This window comes from Epinephelus lanceolatus, chromosome 5, assembly GCF_041903045.1.
Source record: "Epinephelus lanceolatus isolate andai-2023 chromosome 5, ASM4190304v1, whole genome shotgun sequence".
Classification (NCBI taxonomy): Eukaryota; Metazoa; Chordata; class Actinopteri; order Perciformes; family Serranidae; genus Epinephelus; species Epinephelus lanceolatus.
In genome coordinates this window covers 13,148,789-13,168,971 of record NC_135738.1, presented here as the reverse complement: position 1 = coordinate 13,168,971, position 20,183 = coordinate 13,148,789, and the positions used below count along the sequence as shown (strand labels likewise).

The window sequence follows — 20,183 nt, the reverse complement described above, 5'->3', positions numbered from 1 at the left end:
GCTTTGCAAACATGATGTAATTTCCTGTTGTCAGTAGGTGGTGCCATAACCAATTATTGGCATGTAGATACTCATATACTGGAGTTGCAAACCACCTCCTGTTTCATGGCAAAACACGGAGGTTTGACGCCTGGCCACGGTCACATGATTTGATGAAAACTCAAGCTTTGAGTAACTTTTGATGTCAAAGGTCTTAATATGGTACAGGCAAAATTTGAAGTCAATCTGATAAAATCTGTAGGAGGAGTTCGTTAAAGTACAATCCCTGGAAATGGCCAAAAAATTGCACATTCATTTCAAACTGGTGAACTTCCTGTAGGGTTTAGGCTATGGCTCCAAGAGACTTTTTTGTAAGTCTGGGTATGATATGCCCACTAGATTTCATTCATCTACGTGAAATTTATAGGTGGGGGCATTAACTTTGAAAACTATTAAGGGGGCACTATCGAGACGATTTTCTATATCCAATAAGGAGTCCCATATAAGATTGCAGTTTTTGCCAGTCCTTACACATGTTCCAAGTTTTCGTGTATCCCAAGGAACCCAAAAATGCTTTAAATGGTAAATATAAAAATCATAATAATTAGGATTCCTTGCATTTCAATATGGCCTTCATGACCGTTTAATCGCAATATCACCTTGCTTACAGTAACGCAACATGTTGAATCATAACCCCTGTATCAGATATGTATCATATTTCCATATCCTTAACAATACACGGCCCGAATTTGTTTATTGAGCAACAAGTTGTTGTGGAAACGTCTTTACTATGATATAAATAACATTACATCATTTATTATACTGCAGATTAGACAAACTACCTGTGGAAGCATGAATGGCAGCACCAACAGCAGTGCATTCATGTTTATTCATAAAATAAAGTATATTACGTGTGTAGAATCTAAATTATGAATGAACCATTGAAAACACTCTTTTCAAATTAATGTTCTTCATAAACCAAATGCTTTTCTTTTCCTCCTCTTTTCTTATTTTCCGCTGCACGTCCATTATGGAACACTGCACGGCCACACAGTTGTGCTTTTCATTATAGTCCTATAATGCTAAGGCACAGGTGAAACTAATGTCATTAACAATTTCTCAGACCCATGATGTGTCCCTGCAAGCCATGCTATCAAGCCAGCATGCACAGCACCAAAGCCCCAGAGCTCACTCACCTAAATGTCATGCAGTCATTATTAATGTCATTATTAATGTCAGTGTCTGCTGTGAAAAAGGCCTCATTGGCAGAGCGATGCAGGGAGTTGTGTACCAGTAAGAATGATCAAGGTATAAGTTCCTGCTCTATAAGGTACTGTCTCAGTTGTTTTTATTTTATCCGGTCTGCCCCTCAGTAAGGACCTTTCCAAAACTTGACCCTTCTCACTCCCACTTTGTCTCAGAGTGTCACTGCATTTGTAGCCCCCCTTACAGCTGAATGAAGCACCCTCCATTAGTGCTGCACGATTAATCTAATCGCAATCGCACATTTTTATCAACCCGTGCAGCACTACCCTCCATCAAGATGCAGGTTGTAAACACAGCAGCAAGCTTTGGGACACACCTCCCTCTCTGTAGCAGAGAAAGGAGCTGTTATATTTGGTAACCATTAGGGTTGAGCCGAATACTTGGATTAAACAAATATCCAGTACAAATAATGTACTTTATATGAATACAAGTCCTAAAATGACATCCTAAAATATGTCAATATCTGTACTGGTGATGAAGGAAAATCCTCATTTGGATAACTGTGTTTAATCTCTTACTGTTTAGATCAAAAAATGACTTAAAGCTTAATTCTGAGATTGTTCTGTAAATACATTCATGTTACATAATAAATATAGCAACTACTGATTAACCCTTATCAATATCGGGCTCCCAATTAGGCCCCACCCTCTTCCAGTCCGAACACTGCCCAAAACGAGTACAGATAAGGAAAAGATACAGATACAGAAAAGTAAAATTATTCCCATTTTATGTTCTTTCTATGTATGTGTATCACTTTTATTTGATTAATGCTGCTGTTTACCAGAATTTGGTAGCATATATTTTTCTTTTGCCATTAAAATCAATAAATGAATCCATGTGAATAAATAAATAAATAAACAAATAAATGAACAATACATAAAAGCTTAATTGGTGACATTTCTTGTCTTTTTGCAGTCTGACAGTTTGATAATGTGCTAAAAAAAGAGACAAGTTGAGAACAATAACTTCTCCATATCCAAACACAGTGCATCAGTGCTTCTATAGGCCTTTCACACAGCAGACTGTTTTTACTTGTCATAGCGCTAAAAGCACAGGTGTTACTAACAACAGCTCTGTTGTGTTCTAGTGTTTGTGACAGTGAGCCAGTAGGAAAGATGCCAGAGACCTGAAATCAAAGCAGCTAAATAGAATTCATCATTAATTTCATTTCACTTAATAATATGAGAGGCAGAGCCCTGACACCAGTGTGCATGCTTGGATTTTTCCTCTGTACTGTAAGGAGAAATTGAGCGAATTTTTGTATGACCAAAGTGTAATAGGGCCATCCCTTAAGAGGTGCAACAAAGTTAACAGAGAATAACAGAAATGTTGTGTTAAGTATACACACCCACTCTCCTGTGCAGAGGTATAATCTGGCAAAATAAGTAAAAACACTGAGGGTTTTCCAGGGCGTGTAGGGCCTTAAAAATCTATTTTCAGTGTGAAAAAATGAGGCAGTTGAATTCCCGCTTCTTATTTTGAGACATGTTGGTGGTGTGAATAGTTATTTGATTTAGTTTTCAAACAATAAGAATAGCAAAAGAAAAACCCTGTGACAAGCTGTTGTATGCTGACAAATACTAGCTACTAAATACATTCATATGACTCATCAGGGCCTGTGTGCTGTGAGTTATACTGTATGACTCTGGATGTGTCACCCTTTGTTGGATTTACAGTCCACACATCTCAGCTTTATTCTAAAATCATCTGTTCGTGACATTTATTATATCACAATAATATCCATGAAATTTACAAGTTAAAGGGTAACGCTGTTTTCCCACATGTTTGTGACTAAATGACTAATGGGAACAAACATTTTTAAACTGGTCCAGTATTGAGCGAGAGGGCTGTAGTAGGAATTAGTGAAACAACATTAAGAAAGAACCGTTACAGAGATAGACCTTTGTGTCAAATAGTAAGAACCTTTTTGTTTGATCTGAAACTGCCCCAAAATTGCCATTGCCAAACCCACCAGACTCCATTTAAATAAATAGTAATTTTAGTGTGCATAGAGCATATTTTATTACGATAAAATTACTGTTTATTTAAATGGAGTCTGGTGGGTTTGGTGATGGCAATTGTTTTGGGTCAAACACAAAGGACCTCACTCTTAAACAAAATGGTCTATCTCTGTAGGCATTCTTTCCATTATATTGTCAGACACTAAGAATAACAATCTGAGCCTGTCAAAAATTGACGATGCACAATTGCCCCAAGTGGTAACATTGCAGCCTGTTTCACTGCAGATGGCTGGAGTGGTCCCACTAAATATGGAACCAGTTTCTAAAACTGTTGTTGCCATTACCTACTTGGACACAAAAACATGAGAAAATGGGGTCCAGGTTGAAAAATACAGAAGCTTCCCTTTAAAGTCTTCATTGCATGATGTCTTTTTTAAAGGCGGTTTTTCATTTTGATAATTGTTTTGTATGAGTGGAGTCTTGTCTTTGTTAAGTCGTGGATATGTCGTTTTGAAACAACTCTACTTGCAATTCCACTGAACTTTAACCTTTAGTCTTTCAGAGCAGAGTGTCTTCAAGCCCCTAAAAAGTTTTATTTTCAGTTTTATAACTATTAGGCCTTAAAAGTCATTTGAGTAATTGCTACAAACATTTCTTCTGATCTAAAATCTAAAATGTGGCACCTCAGAGGGGATTCCTGGTTCGAGCAGAGTTTGCATGTTCTCCCTGTGTCAGCGTGGGCTTTCTCCAGGTACTCCAGCTTCCTCCCACAGTCCAAAGACATGCAGGTTAATTGGATGACTCTAAATTGTCCGTAGGTGTGAATGTGAGTGTGAATGGTTGTCTGTCTCTATGTGTCAGCCCTGTGATAGTCTGGTGACCTGACCAGGGTGTACCTCGCCTCTCGCCCAGTGTCAGCTGGGATAGGCTCCAGCCCTCCCTGCGACTCCCAACAGGATAAGCGGCTACAGAAAATCAACGAATTTAATCTAATGTCATTTATCCATCTTTAAATTTAATTTTGTCAAAATAAGTCAAGGTCCTCAAGGTTCACATTTTTAGTATGTACAAATCTTTAAACCAACCACTGAACCTCAAACTTTTTTATTTTATTCTTGGACTGACCTGTTGGCAAAATGTAGATTAACCTAACTCATTTTAATAACCATATTCATACATCAAACCTACCTCTGCATCAGACTGCATAATACTATTTGCCTTTAGTGCTTGAGAAAGTCTTTAAAAGCACTAAGTTTAAGACAGAGTTTTGTGTATCTGTGCCTGTTGTCATGTCACCTGTTTTGTTTTACTCCTGTTGTCTGCCTGTGTCTCAGTTTGGCAACATGTAGTGGCATTGCATTACTGTTTTCTGCTTCACTAATAATGTACCAGCAGAGGGAGCTCATTGTTTACAGATGGTTGATGTAATTTCATGGCTGTGAACTGTGACTCTTTGATCTGGAGGAGGAGATTTTTCCCTCCAGGATGTTTGCTGTGATTTTTATTGAGGTTTTTAAACTGCTTGTGGTTAAATTCTGCCTTTGTTAATTGGTTCGAGTGTAGGCTGAGTGTTGTTATGTGATGTCTGTATCTGTATTTGCTGAAGTCGATCTCCTCAGTGAAGGTAGATTAACCAGTCTGTCTGTAAACATGACTCGACCTTCACTGTCGTCTCCTTGGAAACACGGCAGATGTGAAATGTTGCTTCAGTCCTCGAACCTTGTCGTTCTCCCTCTGTGTTATTATTACTCCGAACAAAAAAACCAAACACCTTTCTTACACTTTAAGAGGTACTTGTTGCCCTTCAGTCTGAAATGACTGTTGTAAGTTTCATAGAAATGTCGGTTGATGTCGTGACTATTTTTTACTGCTGAGATTTTAAGTGTCTGGCTGGTACTGTTTTGTTGTTGGGCTCTGCAACACTTTGTGTTCTCAAGCCATGAAATCAAATGTTAAACTAGTATTACTGTACTTTACTTGTGATGGTTGCCCTTCATGGCTTATGATTCAGTGGGAACTATTGGCTTTATTTTTTGGCTGGTTTTGGTTCTTGTTCTTTGGTAGAAAATATGATTTTTAAATTTATGTCAGTGGCCACCTCTGGATTGGGAGAGAGTTACTGCCTCAAGCGAAGGAGTATATCGAGGTCTTGTTCATGAGTGAGGGCAGAATGGAGCGTGAGATGGATGTGCAGTTTGGTGCGGCGTCTGCAGTGATGCAGGTGCTGCGCCAGACCGTCGTGGTGAAAAGGGGGCCAAGATGGAAGGCGAAGCTTTCGATTTACTGGTCCATCTATGTCCCAACCCTCACCTATGGTTATAAGCTCTGGGTAGGGACCAAAAGAGTGAGATCGCGGATTCAAGCGGCTGAAATGAGTTTCCTCCGTGTGGTGGCTGCGCTCAGCTTAGAGATAGGGTGAGGAGCTCGGACGTTTTATCATGAGATACGTAATCCCTCCAGCATGTTCTGGGTCTGTCCCGGGGCCTCCTACCAGTGGGAAACATCTCCAGCTGGAGGCACCCAGGAGGATCCTGATCAGATGCCCGAACCACCTCAACTGACCCCTTTCGACACCCAACAGCAGCGGCTCTACTCCGAGCTCCGCTCAGATGTCCAAGCCCCTTACCCTATCTCTAAGGCTGAGTCCAGCCACCCCACGGAGGAAACTCACTTCAGCTGCTTGTATCTGCGACCTCATTCTTTCGGTCATTACCCAGAGCTCATGACCATAGGTGAGGGTTGGGACGTAGATGGACCAGTAAATCACAACTGAATGTAGCCTTTTAATTAGCAAGCAGACATAAAAACAGTATCAATCCTCACATCTAATACCCTTTTTCCATTGTTACTCTTGGCCACGTTGAGGAAAGCCAAGCCGCACCAAAGATGGACCTTATCTAGGGTAGGTTTAAAAGCCGGGCCGCATGCCCTTCAGTGGGTAGCAGTGACAACAGGCTCTTACTGTACCTCTGCAAACAGCTCACCTCCAACTTCTTTTACCTGCCCTGCTGTGGAAAAACACATGCAGCAAAGATAACAGGGGACGTCATCACTCAAGACAAGCCATCATCAGTTGAAGACACATCTTCAGGAAGGTGGCCCTGTTGTAATGGAAGTGCAAATCCCTGCTGCGCTGAGCTGACGGCACAAACCAAGCCAAGCCAAGCCAGATCATAACTGTTGAAAAGGGATATCAGTCTGAACTATTACTTTAAAAAAACCTCAGGCATTAGAATTTAAAAAACGTCAAAGATAATACAGTGAAGCTAAAAGACTTTCTATTGTGGTCCCAGTGAGGGATGAATATCAATTATCCAGCTTCAGGACTTGAATATATATTAGAGTTAATTAATTCATGAAATCCTTCATATATTCCTTTAACTGTAAGCCTCTTTCAATTAGGGAATATATCGCTGCACTGCACCCAAAATCAGACATACAAGTTTTGACAGGAAGAAAAAAAAATCCAACATAAAGAGCTTTAAAAACTAGACGGCAGCAGCTGTCTTTTGTAGTCAGAATCATAAGAGATTTACTGAGCTGGATCTTCTTAGGATGTTTTAAATAATGACCAAGATGTTTCTCATATCTGTGAGATGAAGATTATTTAGACCTGAACATGCTCCTCCTAAACTGATAACTCAGAGATCAAAGACTAGAGTTTGTTAAACCATCAAAAATACTTTCTGAAGCTACCGCAGGATGAAATTCTCTCCGTATTATATCCAACATCGGTTTTTACAACATTAGATAACGCACTACTGTAAATGCTGCAGCCTTGGGGTGTATTTCCTGGTGACATCACAGGTTAAAAATCTTATTATTCTTCAGCAAATGTCAGCAAATCCTCACTGAGCCTGTTACAGATCACAGGAAGAGCATATGTGAATTGTGCTTCCAGGAGGTTATTTTCGTTTGAGCCAAAGAGAAATGAGTGGGAGAGTGAGAGAGAGATGTCCTCATCACGACACTGCCAAGAAAGCTGAGTCATGTAAGATGAGGGTAAAAAAAAAAAAAGCCACCTCACAGAATATTAAAAATGGATAAGACGGGGACGTTTATAAACATAATGAAGAAGAGGAGAGAGGGATATTTAAAAGGATCTGTCGGGTATCGAAAAAGGTTTGTTGGCAGTGAGTTTGGGATGAAGGCGGATAAAGACAGCTGTGATAGAGTGAGAGTTGAGCGAGATTTTGAGGCGTTAATGTGACGAGGCGGAGCAAAAAGGGCAAGCATGAAAGGAGGTGGGGGGGAGTGATAACGTGGCAAAAGATGGGAGAGGCTGTGTCATTGTTGGAGAGCTCAGATATGTGGACATGTTGTATACACACAGGGAGGCAGAGAGAGAGGCTGGTGCAGCGGCAGGAAGCAGCGGGAGGAGTCGCGAGAGGAGAGGCGAATAAAACTCCACGCCCCTCTCTGCCGAGCATCCATTTACTGTGCAGCTGATGTCTGCTGCTTCACTGGATGCGTACAGACTCAGCAGTAACAGAAGACAAAAAAAAACCCCACAGTGCACTGGGGCTCTGGTGGATTTGGATTACAGCACTCAGGAGTATATCAACCTGCCACTGTGGAGAACAAGAGGCACAGGAAGAGGTCTGTTGCATCATTTTTTTTTACAAGAAATATCCACATTGGATACCCTCAGAGGGAAGGAGTATTTATAACACAGAGTCTCACTGAAGCTGCTCTGTGCTGCGTGAAAACTGTCTGAGGAGGATCTGAAGAATTCATCCAACTGAGGAGTGGCGTAAGAAAGCTGCAGTCTCTCCAGTTTATCTACCTGGGATCCTACAGGTTGCTCTCAAGCTCTCAAGTTTTTCAAACATGACCACCATGCAGAAGCTGCTGCAGCTGCCGGTGAATGCGGTGAACATCGTGAAGACGGTGCAGAGTCAGGTCCAAGGCCAGGAGGAGGACAAGAGCCCCGTGCTGACCCCTGACAGCGGGCAGCAGGCCTGGTACAGTGCCCTGCAGCCCGACGAGCTGCGCCACCTCCGATCTGGGGGTACAGGAGGAGGAGGAGGCGGAGGTGGAGGAGGAGGCGGTGGAGACAATGAGGAGCGAGCACTATCGGAGGAAGGTGGTGGAGGTGGTGGCAGTTTCCAAACTCAACCTTTGCGGTAGGGAAATCCAGGAGGGTCGAGACCTGTTCAATCTTTCACACTACAGTTCACCCTAAAATCGAAAATACATATTTATCCTCTTACCTGTAGTGTTGTTTGTTGATCTAGATTATTTTGGTGTGAGTTGCCGAGTGTTGGGGATATCGACTGTAGAAGTGTCTGACTTGTCTTAAATATAATGGAGCTAGATGGCACTCAGCATGTGGTTCTCAAAGCGCAAGTAAAAAAATAAATAAATTGGAAAACTCATCAGCAAATTCAAAAAATTATGACCAAGTCACTCAAGATAATCTACAAACCTTGTTGTGAGTAGTATTTATGTAGGAACTATTGTCTTTCTCCCGAACTACACCTGCCAGCTGTATCACTGTGCAGAAGGAAACGTGCATCTACTCATGGACAAGAGGCAACAAGAGATTTAAACATAAATTGCATCCTCCTTGACTGACCTGTAATGTTAGCTAGCTCAGTGGTGCTAGGTGAGCTAGCAGCACATGCACACTTACCTCTGTCAGGTGATATGGCTGTGGCTCAGAGGTAGAGCGGGTTGTCCACCAATCTGAGGTTTGGGGGTTCCATCTCCCGCTCCTCCGGTCCGGACTGGAGGAGTGACGTATCCTTGGGCAAAATACTAAACCCCAAATTGCTTCCGATGGCAATTCACTTGGTGTGTGCATGTGAATGGTTACCGAGTACCAGGTGGCACCATGCGTGGTAGCCACGGCCACCTGTGTGTGAATGGGTGAATGTGACTCAGTAGTGAGTGGTCAGAAGACTAGGAAGGTGCTATACAAGTACAGTCTGTGAATTATCTTGAGTAACTGGGTCGTGATTTCTGCAAAGAGACATTGCTATTGAGTTTTTCGAATGTATTTTTTTTGGTGCTTTGAGCACCACGAGCCGAGTGCCAACTAGTTCCATTGTACTAAACATAAATGCTCATGATAATAGTCCAACACCCAGAGAATCTTCATTTAGCACAGTGGGTCCCAACTGGTGGGTCATGGTCCAAAAGTGGGTCACAGGTCCATTCTGAATGGACTGCAAGTGACTCACAAATGTGCCGAGTTTGTAAAAAACACTAAAAAACTTTGTTTTTAGGTACAGTTTGCTGGTGCTGGTGAATTTCCAGCACAGAGCTTTTATTTTGAAGTGCTGTTTTTGAAGTGCAGAGACGGCAAACTAGCTCGATGACATGGCCAAACGCAAGTATGACTCATAACATATCAAACTTTGTGGACTCTGAACTAATGACTAAGGAGAAATCTGGACCCTGTGTCTGGACCAGTTGGGAACCGATGATTTAGTACATGATTTTATCAAAGAAGAGAAAGAAATACAGCAGATTATCACATCTAAGAACATGGAACCAGGAAATGTTTGACATTTTTGCTTGAAAAAAGACTAAAACAATTACTAGATAATCGAAATGGTCGGCAATTTATTTTCTTTTATCAACTAATCAATTAAGCGGCTATTTGTTGCAGTTCCAGTAGACACTGCTTCAGTTTTAAGGGTCACAAGTCAAAACAGGTGGGAACCACTGGTGTTAGATGTCATAATGCCCTAAAGAACCCAAACAGAAAAGTGAGGAGACTTGGTGGAGAAACAAAAGAAAGAAGGGTTGGTTCCAGTTTACCTACAATAATATACTATACTGTGTGTAGCTTTTTTATAATTCATAAAGATCCATAGCTTTTCTGCGTTGGTGCTGTTATCCATAAGACATGTATTTCCATATTTTTTGATATCATGCAAAGGCTGTAGAAGCTGCTGTACTCTTTAATTAATTAGACTGCAAACCTTTCAAACGAACATCAAAAGTGGTGCTCCTCAGAAATAGATTTCCTCAAAGAGAGCTATAATTACACTTTTTGGATTTTATTGGGTCGTACCTATAAACTAGATTATGCTCTTTTTACAGGATGAGAGCTTTGCTGAAGTGCAGTCCTGGTTGGTTAAAGCGTAGGCATATTTTACATCCGTCACCAAGAAGAAAAAATAAAAAAACAAGAAACTTTCAAAGTCTCTGCTGAGAGAGTCGGCTTATGTAAAACAGCCTGCTTATAAATGCAAGCTGCAACTCTTCGATCTTTCACTTTCCTCTGATTCATGCAAATACGTTTTCCTATCTACTTCTTTTTAATGTTGTCGCAGCCTTGCAGAGCTCTGTTCTTGGCGAACAACATGACATCTGAAGTTGTATCATTGAACACGGGAGGCCTGTACCTCCATGGAGACTTTGGAGCTTCAAAGTCGTGCTGATCTCTTGGCTTTGGTGCCAGGTAACCCGACCGCTGGTGTGCTCTGTTGTACCACGAGGGGTTAAATAATTCAGGGGTGTTTGTAAATTCAGCTGTTGTTCGGCAGGACGGGACAGAATCCAGAGAAACGAGAGAACCAGTGTTGGTGTAGAATTACAGCGGGCCCTGTGGGCATGAGCAGGGACGTATACACCTAGTCAGATGGTCGTTTTTCCTGTAGGTGCTTCAGATGAGGGTTTATTTCTCAGATAAGTCACTGAGGTGGCATTTATAGTTGGTTAAATACATCATGATGCAGCAGATAGACTGTGAAGCACTCGGGGCTGTGTTTTGTCTCCAGGTCCATTCATAACTTTGAACCTTTTAATTCACTGAGCCATTAAATCTTTCTCTTGAGCTGCTGTATCATGAGCTCTGACAGATAAAATACTGGAGACTTATAGTGAATAAAATAATGAAATAGAGTTTTCCTCCTCTTACAGGCTGTTAAATTGTTAATGCCCAATGTGCCATTGCTACTAACACTGTGACTTTTACTAATAATGCATGTGTGACTTGTCTGTGGTTGCAAATTGCTGATAATTCCCCTCTGACAGGTTTAATGTTTGGCCACCGCCACAGCAAATGTAATCCATGTTTTGGAGTCCGGTTTTAATTAGATCTTCAAAAGGCCTGTTTGTCATCAAACAAGCCACACAAATCCCTGTCATGCTACTAATTAGTGAGGCTCATCAAGGTGGTAAATTGACACAAGCCGTAAAACAAATTAAGCATTTGGTTGGAAAGTTTCTCTACCGTTACATATTGTGAAAGTGACAGGTGAGTTTTGACATTTAGCCGTCAAGTTTGCCTGCAAGTCATAATTTAGTTTCTTGTTTCCTGGAATGGCTGTTGATATTACACAAAGGAGTGATGTCAGCTCTTTGCTTTCAGCTGTAGGTTCTACGTGTAGGGAAAGAGAGAGTGAGAGCACAAAGAACAAGGTCAGAGCGACATCATGTAGCAGCAGTTGGGTTCAGCGAGTTTGCTGTCGAAGGGAAATTGTGCCTCTTTTACAGTAGATTCTTCCCAGTAAGAAGCTCAGACAGTAAAATGTGGTGTTTACAACTGATTGTGATTAACTGTAGATTTTTTGGGATGGTATTGGCGTTGCAATAGGGATGACAGTGACTACGTTTACAGTACATGCATGCTAATATTCCAGAAATGACAATATTCTGAATATGAGACGATCATGTAAACAGCGTATTACATCCCAAAAAAGTTTTTTTCCAAATGCATTTTCCCGATTAGGACATATGGGATATGCTGGTATTATTCAGGTTTCAAGAGCATTTTTCGGACAACACCAACCTTTTCAAGAAGGTGGTTGAAAGAATGAAAGAGGGATGCTGTGTTCACATGTTCGAACAACATGTTAGTTAATCAAAGTATGCATGGCTGCATGGAGACAGGAATATCAGTGGATTGTTAATTTTTATTTGCCATGCAAATAGCTTAGTTAGAATATTGTCTTTTTCGTAATAAGAGCAAAAAAACGTGATATTTGGTGCATGCATAGTCATGGTGCTTTGGTCCGGACTGAAATGTCTCAACAGCACTGGCTGAATTGTCCTGACATTTGCTACAGATATTCATGGTGCCCAGAGGATTAATCCTAATGCCATGTTACCCCGTCAGGATGAACTGAAGAAACTTTGGTAAACCCAAAAGGTTTTATTTAGTAGCATCATCAGATAAATATTTAAATTTCTCCAACACTTTTGGTCCATTACCTGCTATACCAATGAAATTACCAGTGCAACCAGTACTTTTGTGTTCAGTGCTAATTAGCAAAGGTTAGCATGGAAAGGTCTAAGCTAAGATTGTGAACATGGTTAACAATATGAATGCCAAACATATCCTCTTACAGTGGTTCAAATGAATAATGAATTATCACCCAATGAATCAGTGCCACAACCAGTTAGTCTATGCAAGGAAAAGAATCATGGTTGGGCAACGTCACTTTACGTTGAGTACGTAAAGTGACGTACGTTAGGTTTAGGAGAGTAAAGTTACGTAGGTTAAGTTTAGGAGAAGAATCATGGTTGGGTGATGTCACATTAAGTACTCAACATGAAATTATGTACAATAGGTTTAGGATAGTAAAGTTACGTAGGTTAGGTTTATGAAAAGAATCATGGCTGGTAGTCATAAAGTTACGTACTTAACATAAAGTTATGTACTTAACATAATGTGACAACATACCTCAACTCAAAGTTCACTTGGATTGGAACACGAACAGCGGTCTTGTGGGGTAAATTCCTGTGTTTGACAAATCGACCACCCCAACATGCCTCAGGTTTACAGACAAAATGCTTGTCCTTTGCTAGAGACGTTTTCCCCACAAAACCAACATACTAACGTTATTAGCATAAGCTTATGACATTCAAAGGAGGAGGGATGAAATATTTTATATGCTGAACAGTCTGTTTAAGCAAAAGTAGCTGTGATTTAAATGAAGGAATCCTGAAAATGGAGTAATTTTGCTTCCACACCTCCCAGTTCAAGATATAGTAGCCAAAATGTGCTTCATAAACAGTCAAAGAACCAAGACAGATAACAAATCTTCCATTTAAATTTTGTGTCTAACCTTTAATAGTTTGGCCCTTTAAAAGAAAAAAATACTCCAGGTTTGGAAACTGACATCAAAGGAAGTGGATGAAGGAGGTTTCAGGCTGTAATGAAGAGACTAGTTGATAAAAATGTTAATATTTCTGGAGACATGGCCAGAGGCCGCGACCCATCATCATGATTTCACAGTGAGAAATGAACCAGCAGGACCTTCATTTTCTGCTACAAATCAGCATTAGTGTTACTCATCCTCATGTCTGAGCTTTCACTGCTTTGGGCAAAGTTATCTTTGTGTCTTCACACAGTGTATTTTTTTTTAATTTGTTTTAGGACTAAGCCACATATTTGTAACCAAGAAACCAGCGTCAGCACAGGTCCAAAAATAACCCATCATGAAAACAGCATTTTATAGATCCTGTCAGGTTTTAATTTGACACTCTTTGATGAATTTATGTTTTGAAGTGTGTGAACTATATTTTTCATGCAATGAAATTATTAACACTTTGATGCTTGATGGAGACGAAAGCAGAAATCTTTCCTAGTACACACAAACACGCTCCTGCGCACACACACACACTTTAAAACTCAAGTCGTGATAAATTAAGATTGTTCTGCAGCGGCCACCTCCTCACAGACTGCAAGGCCTCCATTCACTGCTGTCACACCACCAAAAAAGATGAAATATGTAGTTTACCCCAACAGCCTCCCACTCACACAGAGGAATGATTTAAAACTTCTCTCCACAGCTGGATCAAATAGTTTGGAAAGTCATTTGTAGTGTTGGTTTCAGTGTGTTTGAAGTGTGTGTGGTATTCACTGCACGTAGGACTAAGATATAAAGCAAAAAACAAAGTTAAAATCCAATTACTATCAGACTGAGCAGTTTATAGTATTTACATTTAATTAAACTTTAGAGATTAGTACTCAGAGGACATGTAAAAGCAACACAATCTTCTAAATTTATTATTTTATTTACAGAGAATGTTTCAATGTTTAATTAAAAATGTTTAATTGATTAATGTTTTTTTTTTTAATCCCATAACTTCCTCACTAAGAAAAACAGGAATGGAATGCATTTTGTATTACTTTTGGACCATAATAACAAAAATCAATGTTATTTTTTAACAGATCCCATAATCTTTAAAGATAGGCCTCTCCAAACGATTGAAAGGGTCCTTCAATGATAGAACAAAAAGAAAAAATTGCAAATTTTTTGTACTGTTGTAATGCCTGCAATGGAATTTAAATTGAATTAAATTAAATTAAATTAAATTAAATTAAATTAAATTAAATTAAGTTAAATCAAATTAAATTAAATTAAATTAAACTGAATTAAATTTATAGTGTCAACAACAGTGAATATTCATCCTTTTTTATTTATTTATTTTTCTTTAAATTGGGAATTCATTATCTTAGCATCACAACCTTTACCATAAAAGACCAATTTAAGTGTTTGGCTAAGCATGGCTTTAGACAGTAAAAAAATCATACTTATAAAATTATTTTACCGCATAATCTGTTCAGTAAGACCGCCGAAACTATAATATGTCGAATAAACAAACCTACCTTTAAGGTGTGAATTTTTTTTTAATAAGTTCCTGTAGGAGGCATCTAGTGGATTTTTTTAGCATAACATACCTAAACTGAATGGTAGAGATAGCTCAGTCACAGGACACAAGATGTTTGGGGATAGTAACCTTAAAGAACTTATATTGATACTGTTTGGTAACTGGGGATAGCCACTGATAGCTACTGGGGGTAACAAAAGTGCTATTTTCTTCCTGTTTCAGTTGCGCAACATTTGATGCATGCTGTTAATCGAAGCCTCTGTTTACCCAGGAGATCATAGCAAAGGGCAGGCAGAACTGCAGAGTGAAAGCAAGGCTTAATGGGAACCAATCTAAATGCAAATGGTGTCATTATTCTATAGCCATTACGTTGTGTCATCAACATTTACTTCATAATGAGTTAAAGCAAAAAAACTTGTCTATTTGTACTTTAAATATGGCAACAATTTAATTACATTATATAAAAAATATTGTGCACCACATTTAGTAAAGATTAGGTGACATTTGAAGGAAGATAAATGGAAAATGAGTATGCCTTACAGTATTTTTAGGCAAAAGTAGATATATTGTAGAATTATTTCTTCTTCTTCTAACCGCTTCATCCTCTTGAGGGACGCGGGGGGGCTGGAGCCTATCCCAGCTGACATCGGGCGAGAGGCAGGGTACACCCTGGACAGGTCGCCAGACTATCGCAGGGCTGTAGAATTATTTCATTTTATTTATTTTAGAGATATCCTGCTAATTCAGAGACAAAGAAAAAACATTTTAATAACAGTATTTCTGTCAGAGAGCACCCTGTGTTTGAATTGCCTTGTATCATGTGGCACCTGTTACATATCAGTGTGAGTGGCATGAATCAGAGCGTAAAGTCCCAGGAGTCATTCACTGTGTTTCCACAGACCTTCAGTCAGATGCAACAAAGGCTCTGCAGGAAGGCAGGAAATCACTTCACTTCATTTTATTGCATCCTTTGTTGCCTTGGAAACTAGTGTACCACTCTGCAGCCATTTAATCACCCCACCCACCACCAGCCAAACCCCACCTTTCACTCCTCCAAATTGACTCTTTTAGTCAGTGGATTCCTCCTGTTCGGTAGTTTTGGGTTCAGAGTTGTGTTTATGAATACAGGTGGCTAAACTAACACCAACACAGACACTTTGCATGTAAACACAGTATCTGTGATTTAGTAAGGTAGTGGTATAAGGGCTGAGCGATAAACCGAATATGTATGATATATCGATATATTTTCAAGCAAGATAAAGATCTGTATGTTGCATGTGCTACGCTAAATGCTAAATGTGAGATGAATGAAATGACCGCAGTAGCACATGTGCAGTACAGTGCTGCGCTGCATGTGTAGGACACAGAGCTGCTTGATTGTGCCAGATTAGCATTTGTCTGCTAGTTTGTGTGTGAGGGGGATCACAACAGCTCTTGCTCCTTCCCTCCCTCGGCCTCTCTGTTGATGTGCATAAATAAGATTAACAGCCTAAATAAATAAAAATGTTTGAATCATTTTCCAGCACTAGATTCATTTGAAAGTCCAACAGATGGAAAACAAGTTTTTAACTCCCCCACAAAGATTTTTAATTGTTTCAAACTACACTGGATTTAGACCTACTTGATACTTTTATACTAGGGCTGGGCAATGTAGACCGCAATAAGTTACCACAGCAGCACACATACAATACTGTGGGCCTTTTCCTCTGTAACTTTTAGCTGCGTCCAGATTTGTGTTCCAATCGAGCCATGTTGCGCCGAATTGTGTTCCTTCTCCGGAGTAGGTTCAAAGGCTGGGCTGCCCGAACTCAAGCCAGTAGCAGTGGCGTCTAGCCGACCGCAGCCAACACCCGACGCCCCGTCTCTCCCCCTCAAACAAGCCGTGTGTGTGTTGTGAGACTCTCCTCTCCTCTGTCTGCAGTAGTGTTGTGTCGTTCGCGAACGAATCGTTCAAAAGAACGAATCTGTTGAGTGAACGTACTGAACTGAATCACTTCCGGAACTGATTCATTCATTTCTCAGTTCAGTTGAGCTCAGCAGCGAGCGTGCAAGCCGGGAGTGGGACTGCCAATTCGGTCTGTGCGAACGATGAATCACTCGCGAGTCGCGAGGCAGCGCGGGTACAGGGAGGGACTGCCTACGGCATGACAAATCACTCGGTGAATTAATCACTTGGTGAACAACGTAACGCCTGTCCCTGAGTGATTCAAATCATTTCTTCTCAGCGATACACTTTCTAAGCTAATGGCTAATGTAGCCAGGAGTCAAGCCACATGAACACAATCACACATCTCCCCATTGTTTTAACAGACTTCGTTTCCAGATAAACAAACTTTAAACGTTAGGCTGGCCAATAAGGAGACTCACCAGTGCAGGGCAGACGCAGCAGTAGCTCAACAGTGTATCAGTTCAGTGAGTCGGACTACGTAGTACACAGTCAGGGCTCCTCCTGCCAAGCACTGAACGATTCAGTGAACCAATCTTTTGAACGAATCTTTTTAATGAACTGATTCTAGTGATTCAGTAACATTTAAAGAACTGCTTTGTCCATCACTGGTCTGCAGGAGACCAGAGAGAAAGGTGTTTTTAGAAGTTCAGCTCTCAGTACTTTTCTAGCTTCTAACTAAATCTCTGTGGTTTGAAGTTTAGTTTCTCTCCTGCATCCTGTTTTTAGTTTACATATCTGCTTTATTTTACTGTTTATGTTCGCTATCCGCTGTATTAGAAGTTGTGTAAAGTTGCTGCTTGAAAACTCAACATTTCCTCATTTTGCTGCTTCATAATAAAAGTTGTTACATAACAAAATAACAGGAGACTTTTATTTTTAAGACTCTATAGGAATTAAAATATGTTTATTACCGAAATAGCAAAACGTTATTAGCGGCTTTTCTTGTTTTCAAACGCTTAGGCACTGCGCCTAATTCTTATCATGGTCAGGAAAACCTTGCTGTTTATTCTGGCGTCATGTTGGCTAAAATGTCGGTGACATTCATTTGTGAACAAACACACATGTAAACACTGCGGGCAATACCATACACTATACAACGTGATTATCATGACAGGCCTTGACACATTTATAGTGATGATGATTTATGTCCATTGTGTCCATAAAAAGGCAAACAAAATAAATTATTCACATATATCCAGATGGCTGTGCCCAGTGTGCGTCGTATCTGCTGCAACATCATGTATATGTTACAAGATATTTCAGTGTGACTTGCATGTTTGGAGCAAGTCTTTGTTGTTATCTTACAGGCTCAACTTCGATAAATAGTCTGTGTGCAGTTGATATAAATTAAGGAGTGTAAATAAAATTATTATATGTGGCTGTTCAGGTACCAAAAATTGAATGTTCTTATCCTAAAATAAGGTGTCGCTTAAAGTCAGTATCCCTGAGTTCTTCTCTTTATTCCAACATGTAAAGATATAAAATGCATTACATTGTGTTTCATCTCAAAAGCTTCCAGACACTTAATGTCTATAATTGTAAATTCAAAGCTTTTCATTTACCAGAAAAAAACAAATTGTCGTCTTGTGTTACTTGACAACAGAGCGCAGCAGAACAGATGTCATCAATCAGTATTTCAACATTCAATGAGGCCGGCGTCTTTATCTTGGCAGCTGTAGCACTGATCCTGTCGGCACTGTCGCTGTTTGCAGGTTCCTCCCGACAGGTATTGTGGAAACAGTCGGTTGTTGTTTCTGCTTGTTTGTGTTGCAGCAGGGTGGAGATGTCGGCTTAGAGAATCCTGCTACTCGTGTGCAAGCTGAAACTGGTGTGTTCCCATCGTCTCTGACAGGGTGGAAGGATAAAGATATTAACTGGGTTACAGTGTGTGGATAGAAAAGACAGCTATTAGGATCCTAAAATGGGAAAACAATACCAACATTTACTCTAGGTTATATGTTTTAATGTAGAAATTCATACCCTACTTTGAGACATATCTCAACAACTATAGGATGGATTGACATAACGTTTTCTATAGATATCCACAGTGCCTTGAGGATGAATCATAATAACTCCAGTGATCCTTGACCTGCCAACAGCAGGTCAAAATCTGAATTTGTCCAACACCAATACTTTGGTTTATAACCACATCCTGCAAAACTAATAGCGCTCTCATAACCCTCTGTGTTTAGCAGTGCAATTATTATGCATAATTATTATGATGGATGACAGTTACCCCTTAATTCTAAATCAACATTCAAATGCTCAAAGCTTCATTTGTCTATGTCCATTCATCCTGTTAAAACCTGCTATTTTTGCAAAGTTGCAGATAGAGATTATTCATTCATTCATTTTCCATAACCTGGCACAGGGATGCTGGGGTGCTGGAGCCTGTACCAGCTGTCAATGGGCAAGAGACGGTACACCCTGGACAGGTTGCCAGACTATCACAGGGCTGACACATAGGGTGCGTTTCAAATCGCATACTTTTTCTTTTTAGTTTTAGTAGGTACTGCAGCTGCCTTTAAAAAGTACGTACTTTTACATGCAGTATGCACACAATCGGGACATACTACTGTCTCATAAACTTACGCCCTGACCCTCTTGCTTTTATATCTGTTGCGTTGGAGATGTGACTTACCGAGTTTCACTTAGAGCTCTGCTGTTGTTACTTTGCAATGTGTGTAGTTTAACTTTGAAGTTATAACTGCACAGATTGTAGATTCTAACATACTTGTGACAGTGAAATTACATCTGCAGTTTTCTGTCATTGTTATTTTTATAGTTATGTCTTTTTGTTGTTTGTAATATTTATGATTATTTTGTTCACTTAAACAATTAATAGTCTTGTTATTAATATTCGACTGGTCATCAGTTGCTTGAATGCACTGTCATCCATCATTGCGAACCTCTGACAGCTGTCGATCAGCTGTCAAAAAGCTGTTATCTGTCTGCGGCTCAGCTGATGTGACGTATCGTCCGCTGTGCAGAGGATTGTGAGTCAGAATAGCCAGAAACGTGCTGGCTGGCAGACTGCAAAATCGGCCCAGATGTAGTAGAACATCCTGGTATTTTTGGTGTACTGCATTTGACATACTATGTATTAGGACATACTAAATCTTTCCCTCGCATACTATGTAGTATGGTAGTATGGGTACTGGAATGCACACATAGAGACAGACAACCATTCACGATCACATTCACACCTGTAGACACCAAGTAACCTGCATGTCTTTGAATTGTGAGAGGAAGCTGGAAAAACATGTAAACTCCACAGGTGGTCAGCAGTTGGTGGATTTAAACCCATAACCCTCTTGCTGTGAGGCAACTGTGCTCACCACTGCACCACCAGTTAGGCTGCAAGAATATTATGAGTTGGTACTTTTTGTAGAATTACAGTGTTAACAGCGTAGGATTGTTTTTGACCCGTGTGATCCCATCATTTGCATTGTCAT

The 20,183-nt window shown here is 40.2% G+C and overlaps 1 protein-coding gene across 6 annotated transcripts in view; it reads left to right on the top strand.

The window, feature by feature from the left end:
- The window catches only part of ap3b2 (adaptor related protein complex 3 subunit beta 2), a 68,066-nt gene that overhangs the window by 4,564 nt on the left and 43,319 nt on the right, over positions 1 to 20,183 (top strand). For 2 of the 6 annotated variants that reach the window (XM_033635656.2, XM_033635657.2), the window contains exon 1: positions 7,923 to 8,332. The exons of 3 other annotated variants lie outside the window; for them this stretch is intronic. In XM_033635656.2, coding sequence (XP_033491547.2) covers positions 8,037 to 8,332 — 296 coding nt within the window. In that variant the 5' untranslated portion in view covers positions 7,923 to 8,036. Of the gene's footprint in view, positions 1 to 7,922; positions 8,333 to 20,183 lie in introns of those variants that run through there. One more of the 6 variants, XM_033635658.2, reaches the window with a different exon arrangement.